Here is a 22,022-nt window from a genome sequence, read left to right as displayed (position 1 = left end):
GAAAAATATTAATAACTTTCTATAATGTACACTTGAATAAAAACCAATGCCTACTTTTCCTTTTATCTTGGTTTAATACAAGCAGGATAGCCTACTGGAATACACATTTAGCTCTATTTTAGAGAGTAAACAAAAAGTATAATTGGTATTGACAACCTTATACTTTCCAAAACTTGAGCATGGACCTCAAACTCTTCAGATTGTCAAAAACTTCCCCACCCCACAGCATGTTCATTTTCTGTTTCTGCATTTTTCACTACACTTGAATATACTTTTTAAAGTTTTCCTTTCTGATATAAGGAACTAGAAAAGGATTTTTTTAACCTAGAGAGAGATTCAGATCACATAAGAACCTAAAATCTTTTGTATTTATTTACAAAGAAATTAATTTTACTATCTGTTGCCTTTTTATTATGCATTGATACAAGTATACCTCCCTAAGCAATGATTTAGTCAGTAATTTTGCCATTAAGATCATCTCCTGGTGATGATCTTAATGATGATCTCCTGGTGATACCTCAGTTTTTACATATTTTGAGAGCCATAAAAAGTAGTATATGTAATAAATACAAGTGTGACTATAATCTGCACTGCTTTTAAAAAGGCAGCCATTGCCAAATCATTGCAGAAAATGAAGAGGATTCTTTATTGCAACTCAAAAACATAATATATTAAAAAGTCAAAATAACTGACTGACAAATTATGCTGTATCATTCCTTCTTCAGTGTTTTGAAAAGAGGATAGACTGAGATTTTGAGGAACAGATTGTATGAACAAGAAAGTGGAATATGATTCTCAGCATATGAATTTGTAATGTCAGAATTCCCAGTTGCAGCAAGTTCTGAAAATAAATGTATCATAATATGACCTTTCTCATGATCCATCAGCTTAGATGAAGACAGGGTAGGGGGGATAATCATACCATGTGAGCTTCTGGAAGATTCAGACAAATGAAACAGAACCAAAATACTAAAGGCATAGCATTCCTAAAATCTGTCTAAAAAACCCACACACACTGATTGCATATGTATGGCAGGAGTTCAAACAGCTTTTCAAAATGAAAACAACAGATGTTGGAATCTTACCTTTCTGTCTCTTCACTTGGGGAATATTGCTGATTGTGGTTGCCTGAACTATTTCCACTACAATTTGATACCTAATTTTAAAAACAGTAGGGAGTAGGGGTGAAGAGAGGGAGGAGAAGAAAAAAACATGGTATTAAATTTTTACAATGTGTTCTTCATACAGCACGCTTAAGAATTAATAAAAATCAAAATACTTCTACATCCTCCTCACATAGAAACAGAATAATCTCACAGTATACCTGAAACCTAAGGAGCAGTGTGTACATGGAGCAGGGAAAACACATTATCTTGAAAATGAGACATTCAACTAGCAATAACACTGCACTCTTCTCCAACTGATGGCATTGCACAGACAGGTAATATTCACAAGACTATATTAAGTCACAATATAAAGTCACACTCTAAACATTAAATATAAGTTTTCATAGGAAACCAGCATGGTAGTTCAGTTTAAAAGAAAAGAGCCATCTGTAAGGTTCTTCCAGCCAATCCACTCAAAATGGAGCATATATAAATCTATAGAAGAAGCAAATTACACTAAAATATGTAAAACCTCAAAGTATTACACTCCAGGAATAAAACATGTTTATCACCTAAAACTACACTAAACAATAGCAGTCAGTTAATGCAGCTAGCAAACTGAATTTTAAGTGAAACTGATTTTGCAAAGAAATTATTTATATAAACTAACAAATACCATGCACTCAGCAAAGAAAATCACTGTCAGTTAAGTCTCATAAATGTCAAAGTCCAGGTCATAACACTCCAATTCCTTTCAATGCACTTACTTTGGTAGCAATTGATACTGGTAAGAAAGCAAGTATTCCAGTGAATTTGCTATCTAGCAGGTTATCTCTTAGATGAAAGCTGAAGCCTCCTGGAAAGGCTGCTATTTCTGTGATGACTTATTCTCCATTTAAGAAAGAACATGTGGTCCTTAAAACATATTTCTTTTTTTCATGTCAACTTTTTTCACCTACATCATTCAATTCCCCCCATTTCTCTTGCCTCCTAAAATTCTTTTAGGATTTTGATTGTCTCTAGCTCTTTGTATACACAGTTTTATACACACAGCATACACTCACAACTACATTTCCAGATTTTTTTCTGCAGCAGATTCTTCAGTTATCAAATTGAAACCTGATAATCTGTTTGAAAACCTGTAATTTTTGTAACATTACTTCCTTCTGCCATTACTGTATTTTGATTGTTTCCACCCACCAGCAGAGTTCTTGCCCAGTCCATCAGAGGAAGAACAGCCCCATAGTAAGGGTGGTGCTGTGGTGCATAGGAAGTCCCACAGTTAACTCCCCACTCAGACAAAGACTTCCCAAATTATTCAGAGCAACTAAGTTAGACTTTTGATGCATTGATTATGTGATCTGTAAATGCACTGCAATGACACTCATTCACCTCACTTGGGTGTTGCAGGCTAACTGTGAAATAATGAATTTATCAAACAAAATACAGACAACCAACTGCACATGAAAGGTAGTTCCCACTTATCTTGCCATTTTTTTTCCTTCTAGATTCCCTCCCATTTGTTCACTTTCACAGTTTCACGTGTTTTTATTACCAATACTTGGCATCTCTTTTTTCGTGTTCTTTGTGTTACTTTAATATGGGAGATGCTTGGAGTTACATGCCCAAAGATGCTATTTAGTCTGTTCCTCCCAAGAATTGGGCTCCTGCTGCAACTACTCAGAGGGAGTGCTGTACAACACTGCACCAGAAACACCCCCTTGCTACACTGCCAGGCCATGACCCTTTTCTCCCTGTTCCAAATATTCCAGCTAATAGATATTCTGTGGTGCTGGTGATTAAACATCTAAGGACGTTTCAAATGTGATGTATTAATTTAACTTTGAAGAAGTGACTGTACTTGATAAACTGGACCCTTCATGGCTTCACATCCTTTTTACTTCCTTCTTCCCTATTCTCTGTTCTATTTATGCACTTCTCTCATTTCTTAGGTAAAAGATGATACAGAGCCAGTAGTAATGGTCTTTCTTACAGTGAACTGTGTTGAGACTTTTTGCTGCTGTAACGATAAATATCGGAATAAATACAATGCTGAACCTGAGAGCAGAATTAAACCTATCCACCAGCTTATTTCCTTATTATTTGTTCTCAACTATGTTTTTAACCCAGCAGGTCTTTTATCTTTAGTCTTCTCCTGATAGAGAAGGTACATGTTCTACATCTGATGTGAAAGAACTCAACTTTTCTTCCTTATTTGTAGCAGAATTCCAGTTAATCCATGCTAACTTCAGTCTGAGGGGAAATGAAGGGGAAATTTCACTGTTTCTCTTGAAAGGCAGGGACAACACTCTTTGTGAAAACTTGGTAATACAGGTATAAAAGTCTGCTCCCTTCATGACAAACATCAAAGAAATGAAACATTAGAAAAGTGAGTTTGAAGGACATTAGTGTATAACCATACAATGGTCCCTTCTGTGAAAGCTTTGCTGGTTTGTTTTTCTCACCCCATTCCCCCCAGCAAATTCAACGTTTCAGATGGTAAAGGTACGATAGGAAAACAAACAAACCCAAAATAGCTCCCCAGAAATCAGCAAATTCCTTTTTATGAAAATATCAGCTCCCCTGATTTCCCTACAAAAATTAAAGGAATATTTCCACAAAAACAATAGTTATGTCCCAAGAGATTAAGTGACTAAATGTTAGAGATTCACTATAGATACAAACAAACTATGAATCCTAAAGTTCTCCAAAATTAATATTAAGTAGTTACTGCACCATTCAAAGGCATTCAAAAAGTAAAATCCCTTAAAGCAATGCAGAAAATCAATACAATACTTCTTCTTAAGGCAGTGTTTCTAAGCTAGGAGAGAAACAAGATTTAGAAAATCCTAACACCATTATTATCCTTTCAGGGAGAGCTATTTGCACAGCAGAGAGCTTTACACTTGCTTACAAGGAGACCCACATAGCCTCCCCCTCTATTTTCTGAATTCCTGGGTGAGAGCAACACACACCTTTCACCCACAGGTTTCCACTGAACCAGCCAGGGGTTTTCCCTGCCTTCCCCACCATGAATCTCTGGCTATACCCACAAGGAAGCCCAGCACAACTCTGTAAATGAAACCAGTCTGGAAGGATGCCTCAGCAGCCCTCCCTCCTGTGCTGTCACGTGCATACATCAAGGAGCACCCAGGAGCCCCTGCCTGCTAGGCTGTGCTCAGGCAGGAGTCTGAGGAAATGTTTATCAGTGTCCCACAGCCTCTTGAACTTGGCAAGGTATTTAATCTTTATTTTATTAAACAGATAATAATCAATCTGCAAAGATAAGCATGACAGGAATGTTTAATACAAAATAATGAGCTCCCAGCAACTGCAGTACCTTAAGATAAATTTCCCTCAAAGCTAAGCCTACCATGAAAATTGCTACTGCCTGTACATGTTCTTTACCAAGATGTTATGTGGCAACATTATAAGTAACAGGAGGGGGCTTAGACTGCATGAATGCCGTGCACTGGCTTAGAACAGACACTGAAAAATTATTTCCAAATAAAACCAAGAGCAGGAATTCTTGATGAGCATAATTACCCAGAATAGCATCGAACTGGAAAACTCTGTTTAAGTAAAACATGCCAGTAATTTATTTGTTGTAAGAGAACGGGAAGCATTTGCCCCACTCCCATCACTCCAGCAGACGCTCACTGTGCTTCTCAGGGATAAGTGCACAACAGCTTATTTGTTTCTTCCCATTTAACTCCTTCTCTGTAGATTTGCCCTGTGGTTCACTGTTGTGAATTACAGCTAAGTACCACCTGGTTTTGTTTTTCAATACATATAGGGACACTGTTTGGTTTGTTAATGCAAATCTGCAAGCTTTCACTGGTTAATCACGAAAGCTTTGCCAAATAGACCACACAAATTTGAGATGACTGCAGGTTGGCCCATCTCTCTCTGGGTGCTCCCAAAGTGTTGGAGGACAAAGAGAATGGGAATGCCTCCTCTCACAGGAAATGCTCTTTAACCACTATACCAGAGGAAGGAAGAACACTGCCTCCAAAATCAAATACTATTTCTCTTTAAAAGAAGATCCATTTTCTCAGACATTTTCTATTAAAATACTGATCAGGTTAGACTGACCAACATTTCATAGGGTGTAGAGGAACACATTTCAAAATGATGGCAGTTGGAATTCACGGACTTGAAAGGAAAAACCTAGGTGCAGCCAAAACTACATTATTTCATAAAGCAGATCTGCTCTCTGGTATTAGAGAACGCAATTTAAAGTGACCTATCAGCTAAAAAGAGAACACACTGAGCATTAATGTGCTTGAACAACAACAACAACATAAGAGTTGGGCTGCTTTTGAAACAAACAGATCCATTAGTGTGATTATGCTAATAAATACATCAATTAGGTTTTAGGCAGAGTCTAATATAGACTAATTTCTGCTCTCAGGAAAGGCACGCTGTCCTAGAGAAAAGAGCAAATTTTGCAGCAGATGAACAATAAGTAGCCAAGCAACAGAATCATTTCACCATCACCTAAATGTATTTTCCTATCCCAGAAATGCAAGTGGTTTCAGAATCAAAGAGAAGAGCAGAGAAAGGATGACGTTATTTGCGCAGCCCGCACACTCCATCCCAGTAAGCCAGCTCTTGGCCTGATCAGGCCAAGCCTAACAGAAGTTCAGGGTCACAAGAGAAGGCACAGAATGCACCAAATGCAATCAATATGCATGTTTTGAATTTCAGACGTTTCTGCAGCCATTTGAGAAGAGAAAAAGCTGGCCTCCCCAACAGAGGGGAGCTGGGAAGAGGAAAACCTGCCAGTTCTGGCTGGTGGTGAGAGCTTAAGACAAACACTCCAGACATGGTTTCAGGAGTCCTCCAAAGCTTTGCTCTGCTCAACAAAACCAACTCAAGGACATCTAGGGAGGTTTTATAACAGCATAACCTTCTCACTTCCCCACTTCCCAGTCAGCTGTTCCTTATCCTTTCACATAAATCAGAAATCAGAGGAGAAACAGCTGCAAAGAAAGACAAGCATAAACAACCAGTTCTTGGGCAAGCAGGCTTGAGGTACAGGCAATATCTCATATTAAGAGGAAAGATATAAGGAGAAAGATGAGACAGGGAGTGAAATTAGTATGAAAGTGAGCAGGTGCCATTTGCATTAAAAACAGGTAAACAAACACCAAACAAACTCGTGATATGTAGGAGCTCAGTGATGTTTTTAACGAGCTCTGTAGAGTTCATTAACACAGTTAAGAAGAATGCAATTGGGGAACACCTCTCTGCAATAGTCCAGGAAAACCTCTCATCCAGTGGTGTAATGTCCTAGAATTCAAACCCCTTCTTTCCACACCACAGCTGAATGCTCAGTGTCCCTAAGATCACTATAGTTCACAGTCACCAGACCACCACAGCCAGTCACAATTCATTAAGATAATGAGGAGAAAACCATCCACACACCATAATGGAAATTCAACATATTTCATCTAACTCCACAGAGGCAAGTTGCAAAGAAGAGTTTAGTATGCCTTTCATACATTTCAAGCATTTATCCCTTTCAACAGTAAATCTCCAGTATACTACTAAGCAGAATTTTTATGCATTTTCTGCCACTGAGCTAAAATGCTGATTACATTAGAGATCTAACAAATGTTGTAGCTTATCATCCTTACTATCTCTGCTTCACCAAACAAAATGAAATCTAAAATTAAATTTAAAAAGAAAAATCACAATTCATTCAAATCTTAGTAATGGGCTGGAAAAGAAGCATGTTTAGTTTTGAATGAGCTACAGTGAAATGTTAAATACCTCAGTTGTTTCAGGAACTCAACATCGGAGCTGCTGTTAATGAGCTTGATGAACTCCTCATAAGAAGGAGCATATGTGTAGTCTTTCTTCTGATGCTCATTCATCTGTTCTCTGTACTCCAGCTGGCTGAGTAGCATCCGGTTAATGTAATCTGGATCACTCAGCAGTTCCACCACTGGTTTCAGTACTGGAGAGGAAAAATATTTTAAAACAAAATCCTTATGTTGAAAAATAACTGCTGTCTTGCAAATGAAAACTGCAGATAAAAGGTAGAAATAAATATCCAAGTTTATAGACATCAAAAAATCCAAAACCAGCCTTCTGGACAACACAGTACATTTGAGATTGCATATACTTTCTTGATAAAACTGGTTATTTTATTAGAGAAATTGATGTACGTTGACAAAGCTGAGCTCTATTTGGAAAATTCCAAGTGTTTTCATTCTTTATGCTGTGTGTTCTGAAGGCTACGACATTATAGCCAGTATAAATGAAAGTAAACTGAATTGTGTAATATACTTGGGACTTCATAATTTCTGAGTTTGACAGTGACATAAAAAATTCATACTGTATTCCTAAAGTGTAGCTGAAAAAACAAAGTAGAAATCCCTCAATTTAAAAAACACACTGCATAAATCAAAGTATATAAATATAATATAATGATTCAGTTATAGGATCCACAGATTCAAGGATGTGTTTATTCATCTCAATGTAATATAGAAAGTCAGAAATATTCATATAATCCCTATAAATAATGTCAAGAAAAGCTTCAAAGGTATTCCTCTATGAGAAAAACAGAATGAGAAAGGACAAATTGCATTTCATCCCGAAATGTGATAAACAGCCTGGCATCAGATCATGAGAGGTAAGTAAGTATATGCTTGATTTCATGAATATAGTGTCTTACTGCCTATCACAGAAATTAAACTCCAGAATGTAAAAGCAGAGCATCAATACTTATACATGATAAACTTTGTAATTGCTACTATGGTACATGTACAAATGGTTAATCATCTCTTATCTTTGATCTACCTTTTGTTGCAAGTATTTCTGCAAGGACTATGCGCAAGCTGACAGACTGGACATCCTTTGAGGGTAGGAGACAATACACCAGAACTTGAGAACATTTTTGCAGATATCTTACTTCTTCATCAGAGCTCCTCAAGCATGAGTGCAGCAAAAAAGGTCTTGGTGGATCTTCCTGCCTAGAGAGAGAATAATAAAGAGGAGAGAGCTTACATACACTTGTATCAGAAGTCACCTATGATCATCAGTTGCTAATTGATAAAATGCTGCAGCATGAACACTAGGTGGGAGCTGTGCTGAACATGCACAGCAACATGCTGCTGGGTGAGTAAGCCCATGATGCACACTGTGCTGTTTGCAGACTTCTCACAAACAAGTTTTTGGATGACAGCTCTGAAAGAAACAGGGAGCAAATCTCCCTCACCTGGATTCTTTGCCCAAATACTATCTAGTTTATCTCCTTGCAGGTGCCAACGGTTTTCTGGACTTTTCAGAATATGTTTGACTGAACTCCTTAGTGCAGGTCACAGCTGTACCTTTTCTTTATACAAAAACAGCTGCAGAAGCAGAGACAAGGTATCCTAGCAGTTCATTTATGGCCACGTGCCTCATATGCTCCAATCCATTTTAACAACAATGTGACCAGTGGTTCCAGACAGACAGACACAGGGTCACTGGAGAGGCACCACAGTAACCTACAAGTGCACCCTAGACTGATTATCAGTAGAAGGCTCTAAGGTGCTACAAAGGCTTGTATCTATCATGTCTCATATCAGTACCTGCTCCTATTTTCCATAACATCTGCTTTCTTCCCAGAGCTGGAGGCTGCTAACCTGGCTAGGTTAGGTTGCTGTCCTAGTCAACTGACTGCTAATCACAGAGCTGCTCTATTGCCTGTGTTTGTGGAAAAAGTGACCAAGAACTGTACACAGTCAAACCAAATGTTTTCAGTCAGACACCACTATAAGGCCAATAGTGACAGGCAGGATTATAAAATAACTAATTTTTGCTAGTCAGTGCAGGAGGATGAAAATATGTTGGAATAGTAACAATAACTCTGATTTTCTTCTAGTAATACAGTAATTTGTCTTAAGAAGACTAAAAATAGTTTTACAAATAATTTTCAGAAAAACAAATGTAAAGATGACATTTGGGTTTGATTTGACTAATGCCTTTAACTGAATCACAAATCAAATGCTTTGTTTGCAAACACAGATCATGAAAGGTGTTTCAATTGTTATAGGTAAGACAAATTTCAAAACAAGTCCCTTGGAACATCTTGGATATAAATACTCTTTTCTGAGGAGTAGTGGTTTATGAAGATGATGTGTAATCTTCATTATCAACCAGTCCAGGTGGTGCAGCTGACTGAGCTCAAAGCTGTTTATCTTGCTCTGGTAGGATCTTTTCTCAGTGGCAGCTGAATGCATAGCTATTTTCCTCAGTGCATTTCTACTTTTCTTTCCTACTCCAGACATATCCTGAAGTCTCCTCTACACCACATCAAACATCCCCTGTCATGTTCTCCCTTAAAGGCACTCATTATTTATCCAAACCCAGACAAGTCCCAGGCAGATTACTGACAGAAAGTCTGGGTCATTTACCTACAGCCACCTCTTACTGTGGAAGTAAAGTCTTCCAGACAGGCCAGTGCACCTAAAGTCAGCCATTTAGAAACACAGCCAGGAGCGTATGCAAAATGCTGGCAAACAGGTGACTCACAGGGAACATAGAATAGTTAAGGTTAAAAAAGCCCTTCTAGATCATCAAGTCCACCATTAAACCATGTCCTTAAGTATCACACCTACATGGATTTTTAACACTTCCCAGGACAGTAATTTTATCACTTCCCTGGACAGCCTGTTTCAATGCTTGACCATCTTTTCAGTGAATAAATTTTTCCTAATAATGTTAACTTCCCCTGGCACAGCTTGAGACCATTACCTCTTACCCTGTTGCTTGTTACCTGGGAAAGGACACAGACCCCCACGTGGCTACAACCTGCTTTAAGGCAGTTCTGTCAGTAGGGAGCAATAAGAGCCTCCTCTTCTCCAGAGGACTCTCACTAAACACCCCCAGCTCCCTTGGCCACTCATCATAAGGCTGGTCCTCTAGACCCTTTCTCCAGCTTTGTTGCCCTCCTCTGGACATGCTCCAGCGCTTCCATGCCTTTCTTGCAGTGAAGGACCCAAAACTAAATCCAGGATTCAAGATACAGCCTCACCAGCGCCAAGTACAAGAACTATCCCTGGAAATGATTCCTGTGTATTAACAGCCACAATACAGAGGTAAAACTAAATGCAAATGGTGACTGCTTTTTGGCCTGTGAACAAACCCCATCTATTTTGGACACCTTATTTCTGAGACATCTTGCACAGTGATTAGATCAAGAGATACTTTCATAGCACGTGAAAAGCATAAAACAGAGCCATAATGCACAGAAAGTTTCATTGAACTGAGATTAGTCTTCTTTGTCTTCAATATCTATCTACAAGTCCCTTGAGGAATGCCAGTCTGTTTAGGACTGCAAACACACTGGAGCATTAACTGTACCTATAGTATGACCCATGCAAGAGAACTGTCTCCCTACTGCAAAAATTTATTCCCAGTCAAGAGCCAACACATACAGCTTTGCTGAGCTGGACCTATGCCAGGATTTTTCTGCCACACAGTCAGGAGAACACAAATGGAAAATGGAACAGAATAAACAAGCACTTAGGCAAATATTTGGTTCTTACCCTTCTAATTTGTCTAATGTGTTCCTGCCTACAGGAATGCAAGGGGGGAGCAGAGTTGCCTACTCTCTAGTTTACAGGCTGCTTAAGAATATCTTCATTTTTTCCTGGCATTGTCTCCATTACCTAAGAAGATATGACTCTCTAGAACAGGTTTTCCTAGCCAAACTGTACATACATGTGATCTAAAAAGCAAAAGGGAAGATATTTATGAAAATAGAGAAACAAAGTCTTCAGGAAATTCAACTCTAAACAAGCCTTGCCTGTCAGTGCCAAACAGTTCGGTCAACCAATCCTGCAGCATTCATCACTGTTGGGCAAGAGAAATAAAAGGAAGACTGAAAGCAGGAGAGGAAGCTTGGGGGGAAGCTGAACAGCTACAGAATAAATCAATATGACAGTGATAAATCAGACAAGACAAAACATACTGGTTTATATCCTCCTTTGTATGTATACAGGAAGCATTACAGTTCTATTTGTCTCAATATTACCATTGATGAGCTTCAGGGAAATACTGTGTGTCAACTAAAGGTCTGGCCAGTAAACAGCTGCCCTTTTAACCCAGGCTTCCCCGTCACTGAGACACATTTAAAAAGAGAGCAGTGAGCAATCAGAGAAGTGTTAACACACCACTGCTCAGCTACCAAACCATGTCTGTTTACTACCTTGGAGCATGAGCTAAGATGTCCTGATCAGGCATATTCTTAAGGCTTGATGTAAAACCTAGATCTTCAATTCTGTGAGAATGTGGCACTGTTCATTTTGCAGAGACCAACAGGAAAAGCACAAATGTAAGTGCAATCCGTATACATGTACACAAAGCAGAGTGCTGCTACATCTCTCCAGTGTCAATAAAGCTATTAAGCACTATTAAATAAACCAAATAGTAACAGAGACATTATTTCTTTTCCTAATTCTGAACATGTATTACTAGCACTGTGTGGTTGGATTTTCCAAACAAACAGTCCCTTAGTAATCACAGAAAACTGAACAAAAACTGTGTGCAGATATTTTTAGACAGAGCTTTAAAAGCCCAGTCAATTAGCCATAAATTCTGAGCACAACTGTGTGCAGTGAACTAATATAAATGTGACACTCTAGAAAATAGTTCCAAAACAGGCATGATACAAGCTCTGTAAACGAGGCTTCATTAATCTTCTTTAGACAATATTCGAATAATGGCAAGTGGCAACTTAATTCATTTGTGTCCTCTTGAACAATTAAGACTGAAGCAATAGTGACAATAGTCATCTGTCAAGATGCAGGTGACTTTTTTAAAACAGTCGACAGAACATATGCTCTATACAGCATTCTTACAGATCAGACCCATTTTTCTCCCCTATGAGCTACAAAGCCAGCCTTAACCTTGCCCAAATTCCTTTTCTATAATTTTATGAAAAGCCTTCCCTGAATTTTCAACACTATCCAATACTTTTATATAGTGCCAGACAGCAAAGGGATTTCCTTCAGTTGCACCTCAAAGCACTGGAAGATCAGCAGCAGAGTACAAATACAGATGAATAGATAGGACCTGCCAAAGTGAGTTCCTTTGTACCAGGTCTGTTCCAAGCTGTACTTTTCTCTGGGAACAAAGTGGCACCTACTGTAACCATCCTCTGCTCGGAGGTGGCTTTGTACATTTACTGCCTGTGTATCCCACTGACTGTCAGCAGGGTTAAGACTTTGCTCCTTACTGCTGTGAGCCTACAGTTCATCCAGCACTTTATAAAGGAAAGCAGAAGACCAGATTTGCTGCAGTATTCCTGAAGAGAAGCACTTAAAACATTACCAGGGTTATAGAAGTATCATCATTTCCTGCCCATACTATAAGTAAGCAACTCTGAGCCAATATCAACACCTTTTTAACAACAATACCTCATTTCTCAGGAATGCAGGACCTACGGCCACTTCATAAGACCAGACTATCAGCTGGAATTCCAGGTTTCCCAATACAGCAACCTCATGGAAATCTTTTTTCCCCAAGAATCTACTCTAGATATCCATATTTTTGACAAGGACCATCTGGTAACCGTCTGACTCAGGAGTATTAAAACCTGGTATTTGTAGTTGGATGCATGAACCTGACACAAAGCATCTTTGACAAACGTAAGTCAGTTTGCTTTGAAATTAAGGCAGGAAGCAAATTTACACACACACATACCCTCCCCCCTAAAAAAAAACCCATGCACCCAAAAAAACAGCCAACCAACCCAAAAAAAACCCAAAGAAAAACACCAAACAAAAAAAAACCCCTCAAACAACAAAACCATGTAAAAAACTAACATTTCCTCTACAGGAAATTACTTAAGGGATAGATGGATAACAGAGTGTTTCTTCAGCCTTGATATTTCTTTATTTAGTTTTTCAAGAGATAGCCTTGCAGAGCTCTATTTAAGTCTCAATCAGTACAATTGTGAGCAGAAAGCACGTGCAACTCTAAATAAGTGTCATCAGTATTTTCAACATTCACCATGCATTTTCATTAAACAGACTCTGAGAACCACCAGAGCCACAAGCAGGCTGCATCTCTTCACCTGTATCACCCTCAGAGCTGTAAGCTTCTTGACAATGCAGCAAAGTAAAAACTGCTTGATCTATACAAGTTTTCTAAGACATAAAACAAACAAAACTTTAGACCTTTACAAGCCAGTACAACATACTAGAAAAAATGTACTTAAAAAAAAAAAGCAATGAAAAGAATATCACATAAACCTCAGAAAGCACAAAAAATAGAAACAGCAGACAAAACCAAACCCAAAATTTCCAGAGCTGCTATTTTATCAAGATAAATCAGCAATTCTCATAAATCATTTCAACTAATGCTTATGGCACATAAAACCTCTCATTTATACATGCCACAGTTACCTCTTTCAGGAAAAAGCCATATTAGTAACAGAGGCAAAGAACTTATGAATGGCTTACAAATTGTGGTATGACCACATCAGCACTAGGATGTCTTAATGCTTATTACAGTATCAAGGTTATACTCAAGCATTAACAGGAAACCTAACTTCCCACACTGAAGCATGAAAACAAATGGTGAGCTTTAGACCTGGTGCTAGCTATGGGCTGAATTTAATAATATGCTCAGGCCTTGGTTTTTCATGACTAATTTGCTCTCAGCACTTCCATACACAGCTGTTCCCATTGCAACAAATCTCTACAGCTTCATACTAATCCCCTCGATACACCTTTCCAGAGGCTGACTGTGGTAACCAGCTCTTAGCATTTCTAGTTTCTGGCAAATGGAATTATAAAAGAAAAACAAGACTTGTGGGAGGCATTTAGTTGCCAGATAACTTGGATCTATAGAATTAACCAAGTTAAATCTCAAGTGTTATAAGTCCCTTTGTATCAGTCTGCTCTTAATCAGTTTGTGGTGACATCGCCTTCTTTTTCTTTTTCACTATCTTATCACAATACACATTGCAATCACAAAAATATTGAAGTTATATACCCTATACATGCCAAGGTATTCACCTGGGCACAGAAAATTAAGAGTTATTTTCTCCCCTTACCCTGTCTGTAATAACAGAAAACAAAAGGAATATTATCAAAATGTGTATGATACAATCTTTAATCCCAAAACAGCTTACCATACTGATCACTTAAGCAGCGATTTCCCCACAGTTTCCAAGAGCATTGAGCTCTTAACTATATGTTCTGAATCAGCACTGGTAGCAGCCTGCAGACCCCAAGCATTCATTTTGCTAAGTCATAACTTATGCTGCAAGTCTGGGCACAAAAACAAAAACACTTCAGCATATACCAACAGATGCTGTGTAGTAGACAACTGGTCAGAAGCAGCCTGTGATACCCCATATTCATGTTTGCAGAAACCAATTTTTCCTCTACCCTCTGGGGTCAAAAGTGCCCCAGCTGTATGTTAAAGACAGAGAACACTCAAAACCAAAAGATATAGGGGAAAAAAAAAATAAAATAATAATAGTAATAAAAATAAAACCAGTGTCATCTGACCTCTTCTTGCTGTTGTTTGTTCAAAAATCACTGCTTGTCAGGAAGGATTAACTACCTTCCAATCCCACTTGCCTACTCTGCTGTTTTTTCTTAGGTTATTTTCTTCCTAATGGATGGTATTGGACCATTGGACCAAATATTTTTTGATTGGTGCTGAACATAGGTTAATAATACAAAGATGGCTTTGCTATTGCTGAGCAGCACTTGGACAGCATCAAGGCCCTTTTCTGCTTCTTGAATCACCCCACTGCTGGGGGTGCACAAGGAGTTGGAAAGAGACAGCCAGGACAGGTGACTCCAGCTGACCAAAGGGATATTCCAGGCCCTGTGGCATCATGCTCAGTATGTAAAGCTGGGGAAAAAGGAGGAAAGGGGGGATGTTTGGAGTGATGGTGTTGGCCTCCCCAAGTCACTATTACATGTGATGGGGCCCCACTCTCCTGGAGATGGCTGAACACCTGCCTGCCCATGGAAAGTGGTGAATGAATTACTTGTTTTGCTCTGTGTGCAGCTTTTGTTTTACCCATTAAACTGTCTTTATCTCAACCCACAAGTTTTCTCAATTTTAACCCATAAGTTCCGGCACTTTTCCAAATCTCTCTGAGCATGCTGGTGAGGCAGTGAGTGAGTGGCTTGTGTGGGACTATTGCTGGCTGAGGTTAAACCAGGATACCTACTTATATAATGCAGGCAAATCTTATTTTACCTATGCTGCAGCCAGCAAAAAATAGGGGTTTACTTATCAAATGTTAATAGTTCTGTAACTATTTAGAGCAGGTATTCTCAGCCCAAAGAAAGGGCAAGGGAACTCCCTTTCACGTGGACAGCTTCACAGAAAGACACTACTTCTCTGCATCTTGCTTAAGTCCTTCTGGTACTGACTGAGCATTTCATCCAGAAGAATAGCTGCTTCTAGCTTTCAACAAATATATCATGCTACCAGAGAGAGACTAAATTCCTGGGGGCAGATAATTTCAGCCCCTGAAAAACACACTGCCACCACAGACAACACTGCACCCACATACCAACATGACCATTTCCATCATTATACACCACCTTACTGAGCTCACAGTCCATCCTTGATTGCATAAAATGGTATTGCCAGTATTCAGCTTACTTATATTCTAGTTAAAGTAACCAAGAAAGACTTCTTAACAAGATATGAGGAATGAAGGAATAAAAGGTGCTATGAAACATGAATGGCTGAACACTAACCTCTTTACCCTTGCAGGATGCACTTAGCTAATCCTGTTATAAATGTGCTCCTGATCCTGCACATATGGGAAAAGAGCAGTGGCTTCTAAAACTAAATCCAGGTCTGACTTTTTCTCCATATCTCAAACTCATAAGCTAGCTAATGCTGGACACAGGAAACTATCATATTCCATTTCTATACACCAAGCCAATACTAGAAATTAAATGGTTTCCTATCTAAATTATTCAAAATGCCACAAATTTCCTCAGTGAAAAGTGACAGTTTCCTTTGAAATCCCAACTGAACCTCAAAGTACACCCCAGTGACACATACAGGATAAAAAATTTGGGAACTGTCTTGCCTACAGCTTGCATTGCTCTGTGTCACTCCAGACAGTTCTGCCCATGGCTAGAAGTGTCTCTGCCCTTATTTCACTATGAAGATGCATGTGGCATACACAGGAAAGACAGCTGCTGTTAGGGAAAGCCAGGGAATAGAATAAAGAAATGGAAACAGACCTAACACTACAAGGTTCCTTTCTCCCAGTGCCCTGTCTCCAACCAGTCACCATGGAAGTGGCCTCTCCTCTTATCAAAGAGTCATAAAATGGTTTGGGTTGGAAGAGGCTTAAAGTTCATCTAGTCCCAACCCTATGCCATGGACAGGGACACCTTCCACAAGACCAGGTTGCTCCAAAGTCCCATCCAAACTGGCCTTGACCCATGCTTTGAAGGGAGACAAGGTCTGCCAGCACTTTTCTTCATTTCTGGCCTCTGCTGGCTATTTACCTTGAGCTGTTTATAACTAAGTGAATTTTTGAGATGGTTTAAGATAAGCCAGATGAAAAGCAGGAGCAAAAAAAAAGACTGTAGCACCCTTCATCATTCTGAAGGGCCTCAGCCTATTTTCATCCCCTCAGACATCCTAGTTAATCACAGATTGAAGTTCATCAGTGAAAGAAGAAAAGTAAAGAATTTTTGTGTCCAACATGCACCTAGTCACAAAACACATGAACTTCACTCTGAAAAAAAAAGACATCTGTCCTCCTGGGCATGGATGACTCCTTTCTGCTGTGCTAGTGGATTATCTCTTATATAGGAAAACCAAGACAAAGTGGCTCAGGTGGCACCCCCTCCATAGACAGTATTAGAGGTATTTAAAACTTCATAAGCTGCCACACAATGGACAAAATGCACTTTGCCATCATGCTGCAGTATAAACTCAGTGGCAAGAAATGATGGAGCACTCCAAGAGGTATCACAACAGGAAAGATACCTCTCTCTAATTACAGCCTCTGTTCTACTATATTTATCATCCAAAACTGGATTCATTATGAGATACAGAAGGAAATGTGAATGCCAATTTACATTTATTACTGTCTTCAAAACATTAACAGAAAGCAAAGCAGATCAAGAAGATCTGCGTTCCCTACCTTAGGAAGACAAATTTTTGTGTTTGAACTGTGGCAATTCAACTGTGATTCAACCCAGTAGACAGTTGAACACCACACAGATTTTCACTCACTCCCTCACCCTCCCACAGTGAGATGAGGGAGAGAATAGGAAAAAAAGGTAAAATTCCTGACTTTGGGGTGACCTAATTGAAGCCTTCAGGTACCTGAAGGTAGCCAAAAAGAAAGGTGAAGAGAGATCGCTTACAAGAGCCTGTAGTGACAGGACAAGGGGCAAGGGCTCCAAACTGAGAGGAGGCTTAGATTAGATATTAGGTAGAAATCCTTCCCAGTGAGGGTGCTGAGGCACTGGAACAGGTTTCAGAGACAATGTCCCATCCCTGGAACTGCTTAAGGCCAGGTTGGATGGGGCATTGAGCAATCTGGTCTAATGAAAGGTGCCCCTTCCCACAGCAGGGGTTTGGAACTAGATGACCTTTAACGTCTCTTCCAATCCAAACCATTCTCTGACTTGAGACTAAGAGAGTTTAATAGAACAGAAAAGGCAGGGAAATTAATAATAATGATGATTATAATAATAGAATTAGAATATATCAACCAAGTGATGTACAATGCAAATGCTCAACACCTGCTGGCTGATGCCTAGCCAGTTCCCAAGCAGTATCTCCCAGACAGCTTTTCACCTAATTTATATACTCAACATGACACTATATGGTATGGAATATCCATCCCTTCGGCCAGTTGGGGTCTGCTGTCCTGACTATGTCACTGCCCAGCTTCTTCTGTTACCCACCCCCTCAGCTTCCTCACTGGCAGGGCAGTATGAGAAGCTAAAGTCCTTGACATAGCACAACACTGCTTAGGAACAACTAGAACACCAGTGTTATCAACATTATTCTCAACCCAAGTCCATAATACAGCACCATATCAGCTACTAGGACGAAAATTAACTCTATCCCAGTTGAAAATCAGGACAATACAGAAAATAATTAAAGGCTTCCAAGCTTGAAGTAGCATACTTTTTAGTTCTGAGTCTATAGCTTAAAATGTCAGCAGGTTCTAGCAAGCACAGTAAACTCCACAGCAGTAGGCAATTTGTACAAAACTCAAATTCTTGTTAAAACTACAAATTCTCAAATAGAAAACACTATCCGAATATTTGCTGTGCTTTCAGGTTTATTATATGCATGCTCACATCACTCAGCAGCACAAATTCCACCTGTAGTGTATGAACACAATGTCACCTTTCTGCTGACTTGGCCTGTACATAGTGTTTAAGCTGTCTCTCCATCTGCTAAGAAATGGTGAGCCCTGTGCAATATCCATGCAGCTCCCTGGACTTTCTGAACAAGTTTGGATGAGCAGCATGAGGAAATTCTAGTGCTTTACAACTGGCATCATGCAGCATCATGTTGCTAATCTGTCAAGCACATTAAAACCAGACTTTCTCCTTGTGAATTCACAGCCTTGCAGTCTGCAAAAAACAGTCACTAAGCCCAGTTCCAGCCTCTATAAATTGTTCAGTTAGAGCTGTTGGGTTGGTTTCTTTGGCTTTTTTCTAACCTGCTATTACACTAAATCTTGATAGGACTTTTTTTTCATTCCCATACTAATGCAGTTTTATCCAGAGTTAAAGTGCATTTACTACTTCCAAGTGAAAAGTTAACAGGAAAATAATCGAAAGAATTTTAGTTCTACATAGTGGAAATAACAATCCAACAAAGACCAGATGAAGTGGTCATAATTCTCAGCAGATAAGAAGCCTCACCAACAATCAGCATTAATAATACTTAATAATTCTGCAATTCTAGGTCCTACATCCCCAGCTTCAAATAGAAAAACATTTAGATTTTAAAAAAGCAAAACGCAAACAACAAAAAAAATTCAACTTCCTCATTCTTTAACTGTTCAAATTCTTCCCAAAAGCAAGCACTTCATTCTGATCAAGGACAAGTGCAAGCATGACACTTAAAAAATCAAGGAGCACACTTAGGAGTTTTATCTAAGAGATTTTTACCTCATTGCAGAGCTGAAAGAAAGTAGTACCTAGAACCCACTACAAGATCTACTGCAATGTACATACACCTTGATTTCTTGTTTTCTTGAATGTAACCAACCTTTGGTGTCTTTTCTTTTTCTGTGCATTAGCTTACATAAAATTAGCTAGGATCTACCACAAATACATTAACTGTCTTCTAATACAGAAGAGAAAGAAGTGCCAGTGGTAATAGATTGATCACTGACAGAACACAATTGTTCTTTTTGTCTGAGGGGGTGTCAAAAATTCATGGATCTAACAGTAAAACAACTTCACAGAATAAAATGTACAGTCTAAATCTGAATGACCAAAGCATATTCCAGTTAGGATAACCAAAATGCAGGTAAGTGCACGTACAAAACCAGGTTCCATGCACAATTAGACAAATTGTGCATTCAGATGTGGGAGCTGCATAGGCTAAGATTTCCTATTTGCAATTACAATTTGGGTGGAACTCTAGTGTTCAGGGATTTTTCAAGTGGACAAAGAGATCCTTGCCAAAGAGGAAATTTATGAAATTAGCAAGATTACTTAAGCAGAGAAAGAAAATACAGCCAACAATTTTTCCACTAGCAAAATCTTGTTACTGCAGGACAGGCCACCTACAGAAATCATGAAGCTTTGGCTCCCAGGGCTAGAAGAAATGGAAAACTGAATGGAATTGTTCCTGGTGCCATTCTGGGAAAAGGTGCAAATAACTATCTTCTCATTAACAGTGGCCCTTCTTCCCACTGCATGTTCACAGTACTTTGCAGGAACTGCTCACACAGCCCACCTCCTACTGTGAACAAAGGATTCATGAATTAAACTGAAAAGAGTAGTGAATCCAAACTCTTAGAAAAAGGAGTCCAAGTGTTTCCTTACAGACATCCTGAAGCCTGCTTGATCTCTAAAACTGGTAATAAGCTTGAACTATTTTATCAGTTTTATACAGTCTTCATTACTTTGATTTAGCACATCTGTAAGTGAAGAGAGAAGCAGAAAATTCCAAAGAACTGCAGTTTTGTTTTTACCTGGCATTGGCTCCTTTAAGGTCACAGAAGTGTGAGAGTAAAGCTTTCACTACATCGTTGCAGACAACTTTAACTACATCAATGTGACTCAGCCTCTGTCGCAGCTGCTTGGCAATCTCCCAAAAGTCTTCAGAGAGCAGCTGGTACAGCTGCCCCTCATCTCTGCTCAGTTGCCCATACCAGGACAGGATGTAATCTCTATAGCTGTAGTCAAACACTGAAAGGAGAAACAAAACAATAAATTGCAAAAACTGCAAAAGGACAAAGCACACCAAGATAGGAAAAATGTAACCCTCAACCCATCTCAAACACTGGATGGGCAATAGGCTTCACATCTACCTCTTACTGCAGAAAGTCAGGCTGGCAAGGTTACAGCAATCTGCACCTAACAGGTTACTGCAGGTCACTTTGCAAAGCAAAGCCTTAAAGTGGATTTACTCAGACAATCAGGTTACCAGCTACACACAAACCTCAGACTAATACCTGTCTCTCAGCAGTGCCTTTGGTTAGATGAACTATCATATAATTTGGCTGTGTCTAAAATGGTGCAGACTGAAGCCAGCTTTCTTTACATAGGAACTGAATAGTCTCCATTCCAAAGTCATGGCTAGAACAGGGAGATGGTAATGTTTTTGGATTTCCAAAGATATATACAACACAGAACACCACCACAGAAAGTACATTATAGGATCAGAGAGCTAAGGGAGAACAAGTGGATTAGTGAGACCACATGAACTTAAAAATGACGAAGCATTCCAAACCATACCGACAGGCAATAACAATATTACTGTCATTGCAAATCCCATGGCAACACTGTCTTCTACCATTCTGACTTGCTTTTTGGCATTTGTGTGTCACCAGTTTTACTGATGTTTCACTCCAGCAAATGTCCCTAGAAGTCTAAGAGAGCAGGAGCTGTTCAGGGAGAACACATGAACTATTTAGCAGTTGCAACAAGATGGGGGAAAAGTTGGGGTTGTAAGAGTCAATTTGCATCTACCAGATAATAAAAAGGAGGGAATAAAGTCATGTGCCTGGTAATTTGAGCAACTTATTTACTAAACAATCTGGATTCAAACTTTCATATCAAAATCCCATCTCTTTTGTCAGTGTAAACCCACAGTGCAAAGTAATCATAAGACTCCAGAATTTCTTACCTTCCACTTTGATAGAAGCTGTTTGTTTGGTACATTATATAAATTATGAAAATCTCCCTGGAACTGGCAACAGTGAACTAATAGCATAATAATAGGCAACAGCTTAAATATTTTCACCTGCCTTTTCAGGCCAAACTAGCAAACCTCAACTAACACAACCCTGATGAAAACATTTCCAGAGAAATGGCTAAAACGGATTAAAGTTTCTAGTCAAGTGCTTCACAAACTAGCTTCCTCAATTTTATAAAGAAACTGAATCACTTCAATGAGTATGCTGAAATATTAAAAGCTTTTTGCTAAGTCACTTCAAGACTTTTTAATTAATAATTCAGAAAAAATTCCACAATTCTGTAAACAAATATATAACAGGTTTGATGATTTTTTTTTTCCTAATCCAGGAGAGAAAAAAGTATGCAGAGCCAAATAGCAGGATAGGAACTTCCAAAATCCCTTTCTAAAATAGATTAAATATTTCACTGAAAACTCTTACCCACAAATACTACAGAGTGATAAAAACAGTTATAAAAATAGTTGTCTTCTGATAAGCAAGCAGAGGAATAATCTGTTAAGACACCACAGAACAGA

The 22,022-nt window shown here is 39.0% G+C and overlaps 1 protein-coding gene across 1 annotated transcript in view; it reads right to left on the bottom strand.

Annotated features, from left to right (window-relative positions):
* Positions 1 to 22,022, bottom strand: part of SNX25 (sorting nexin 25) — an 82,658-nt gene that overhangs the window by 41,806 nt on the left and 18,830 nt on the right. The window contains exons 3-6 of the mRNA XM_036382011.2: positions 20,281 to 20,497; positions 7,917 to 8,089; positions 6,885 to 7,071; positions 1,086 to 1,156 (exon numbers count right to left, since the gene is read on the bottom strand). Coding sequence (XP_036237904.2) covers positions 1,086 to 1,156; positions 6,885 to 7,071; positions 7,917 to 8,089; positions 20,281 to 20,497 — 648 coding nt within the window. The remainder of the gene's footprint in view (positions 1 to 1,085; positions 1,157 to 6,884; positions 7,072 to 7,916; positions 8,090 to 20,280; positions 20,498 to 22,022) is intronic.

The sequence above is a fragment of the Molothrus ater genome, chromosome 4 (genome assembly GCF_012460135.2).
Source record: "Molothrus ater isolate BHLD 08-10-18 breed brown headed cowbird chromosome 4, BPBGC_Mater_1.1, whole genome shotgun sequence".
NCBI lineage: Eukaryota > Metazoa > Chordata > Aves > Passeriformes > Icteridae > Molothrus > Molothrus ater.
This window is presented reverse-complemented; position numbering and strand designations above follow the sequence as displayed.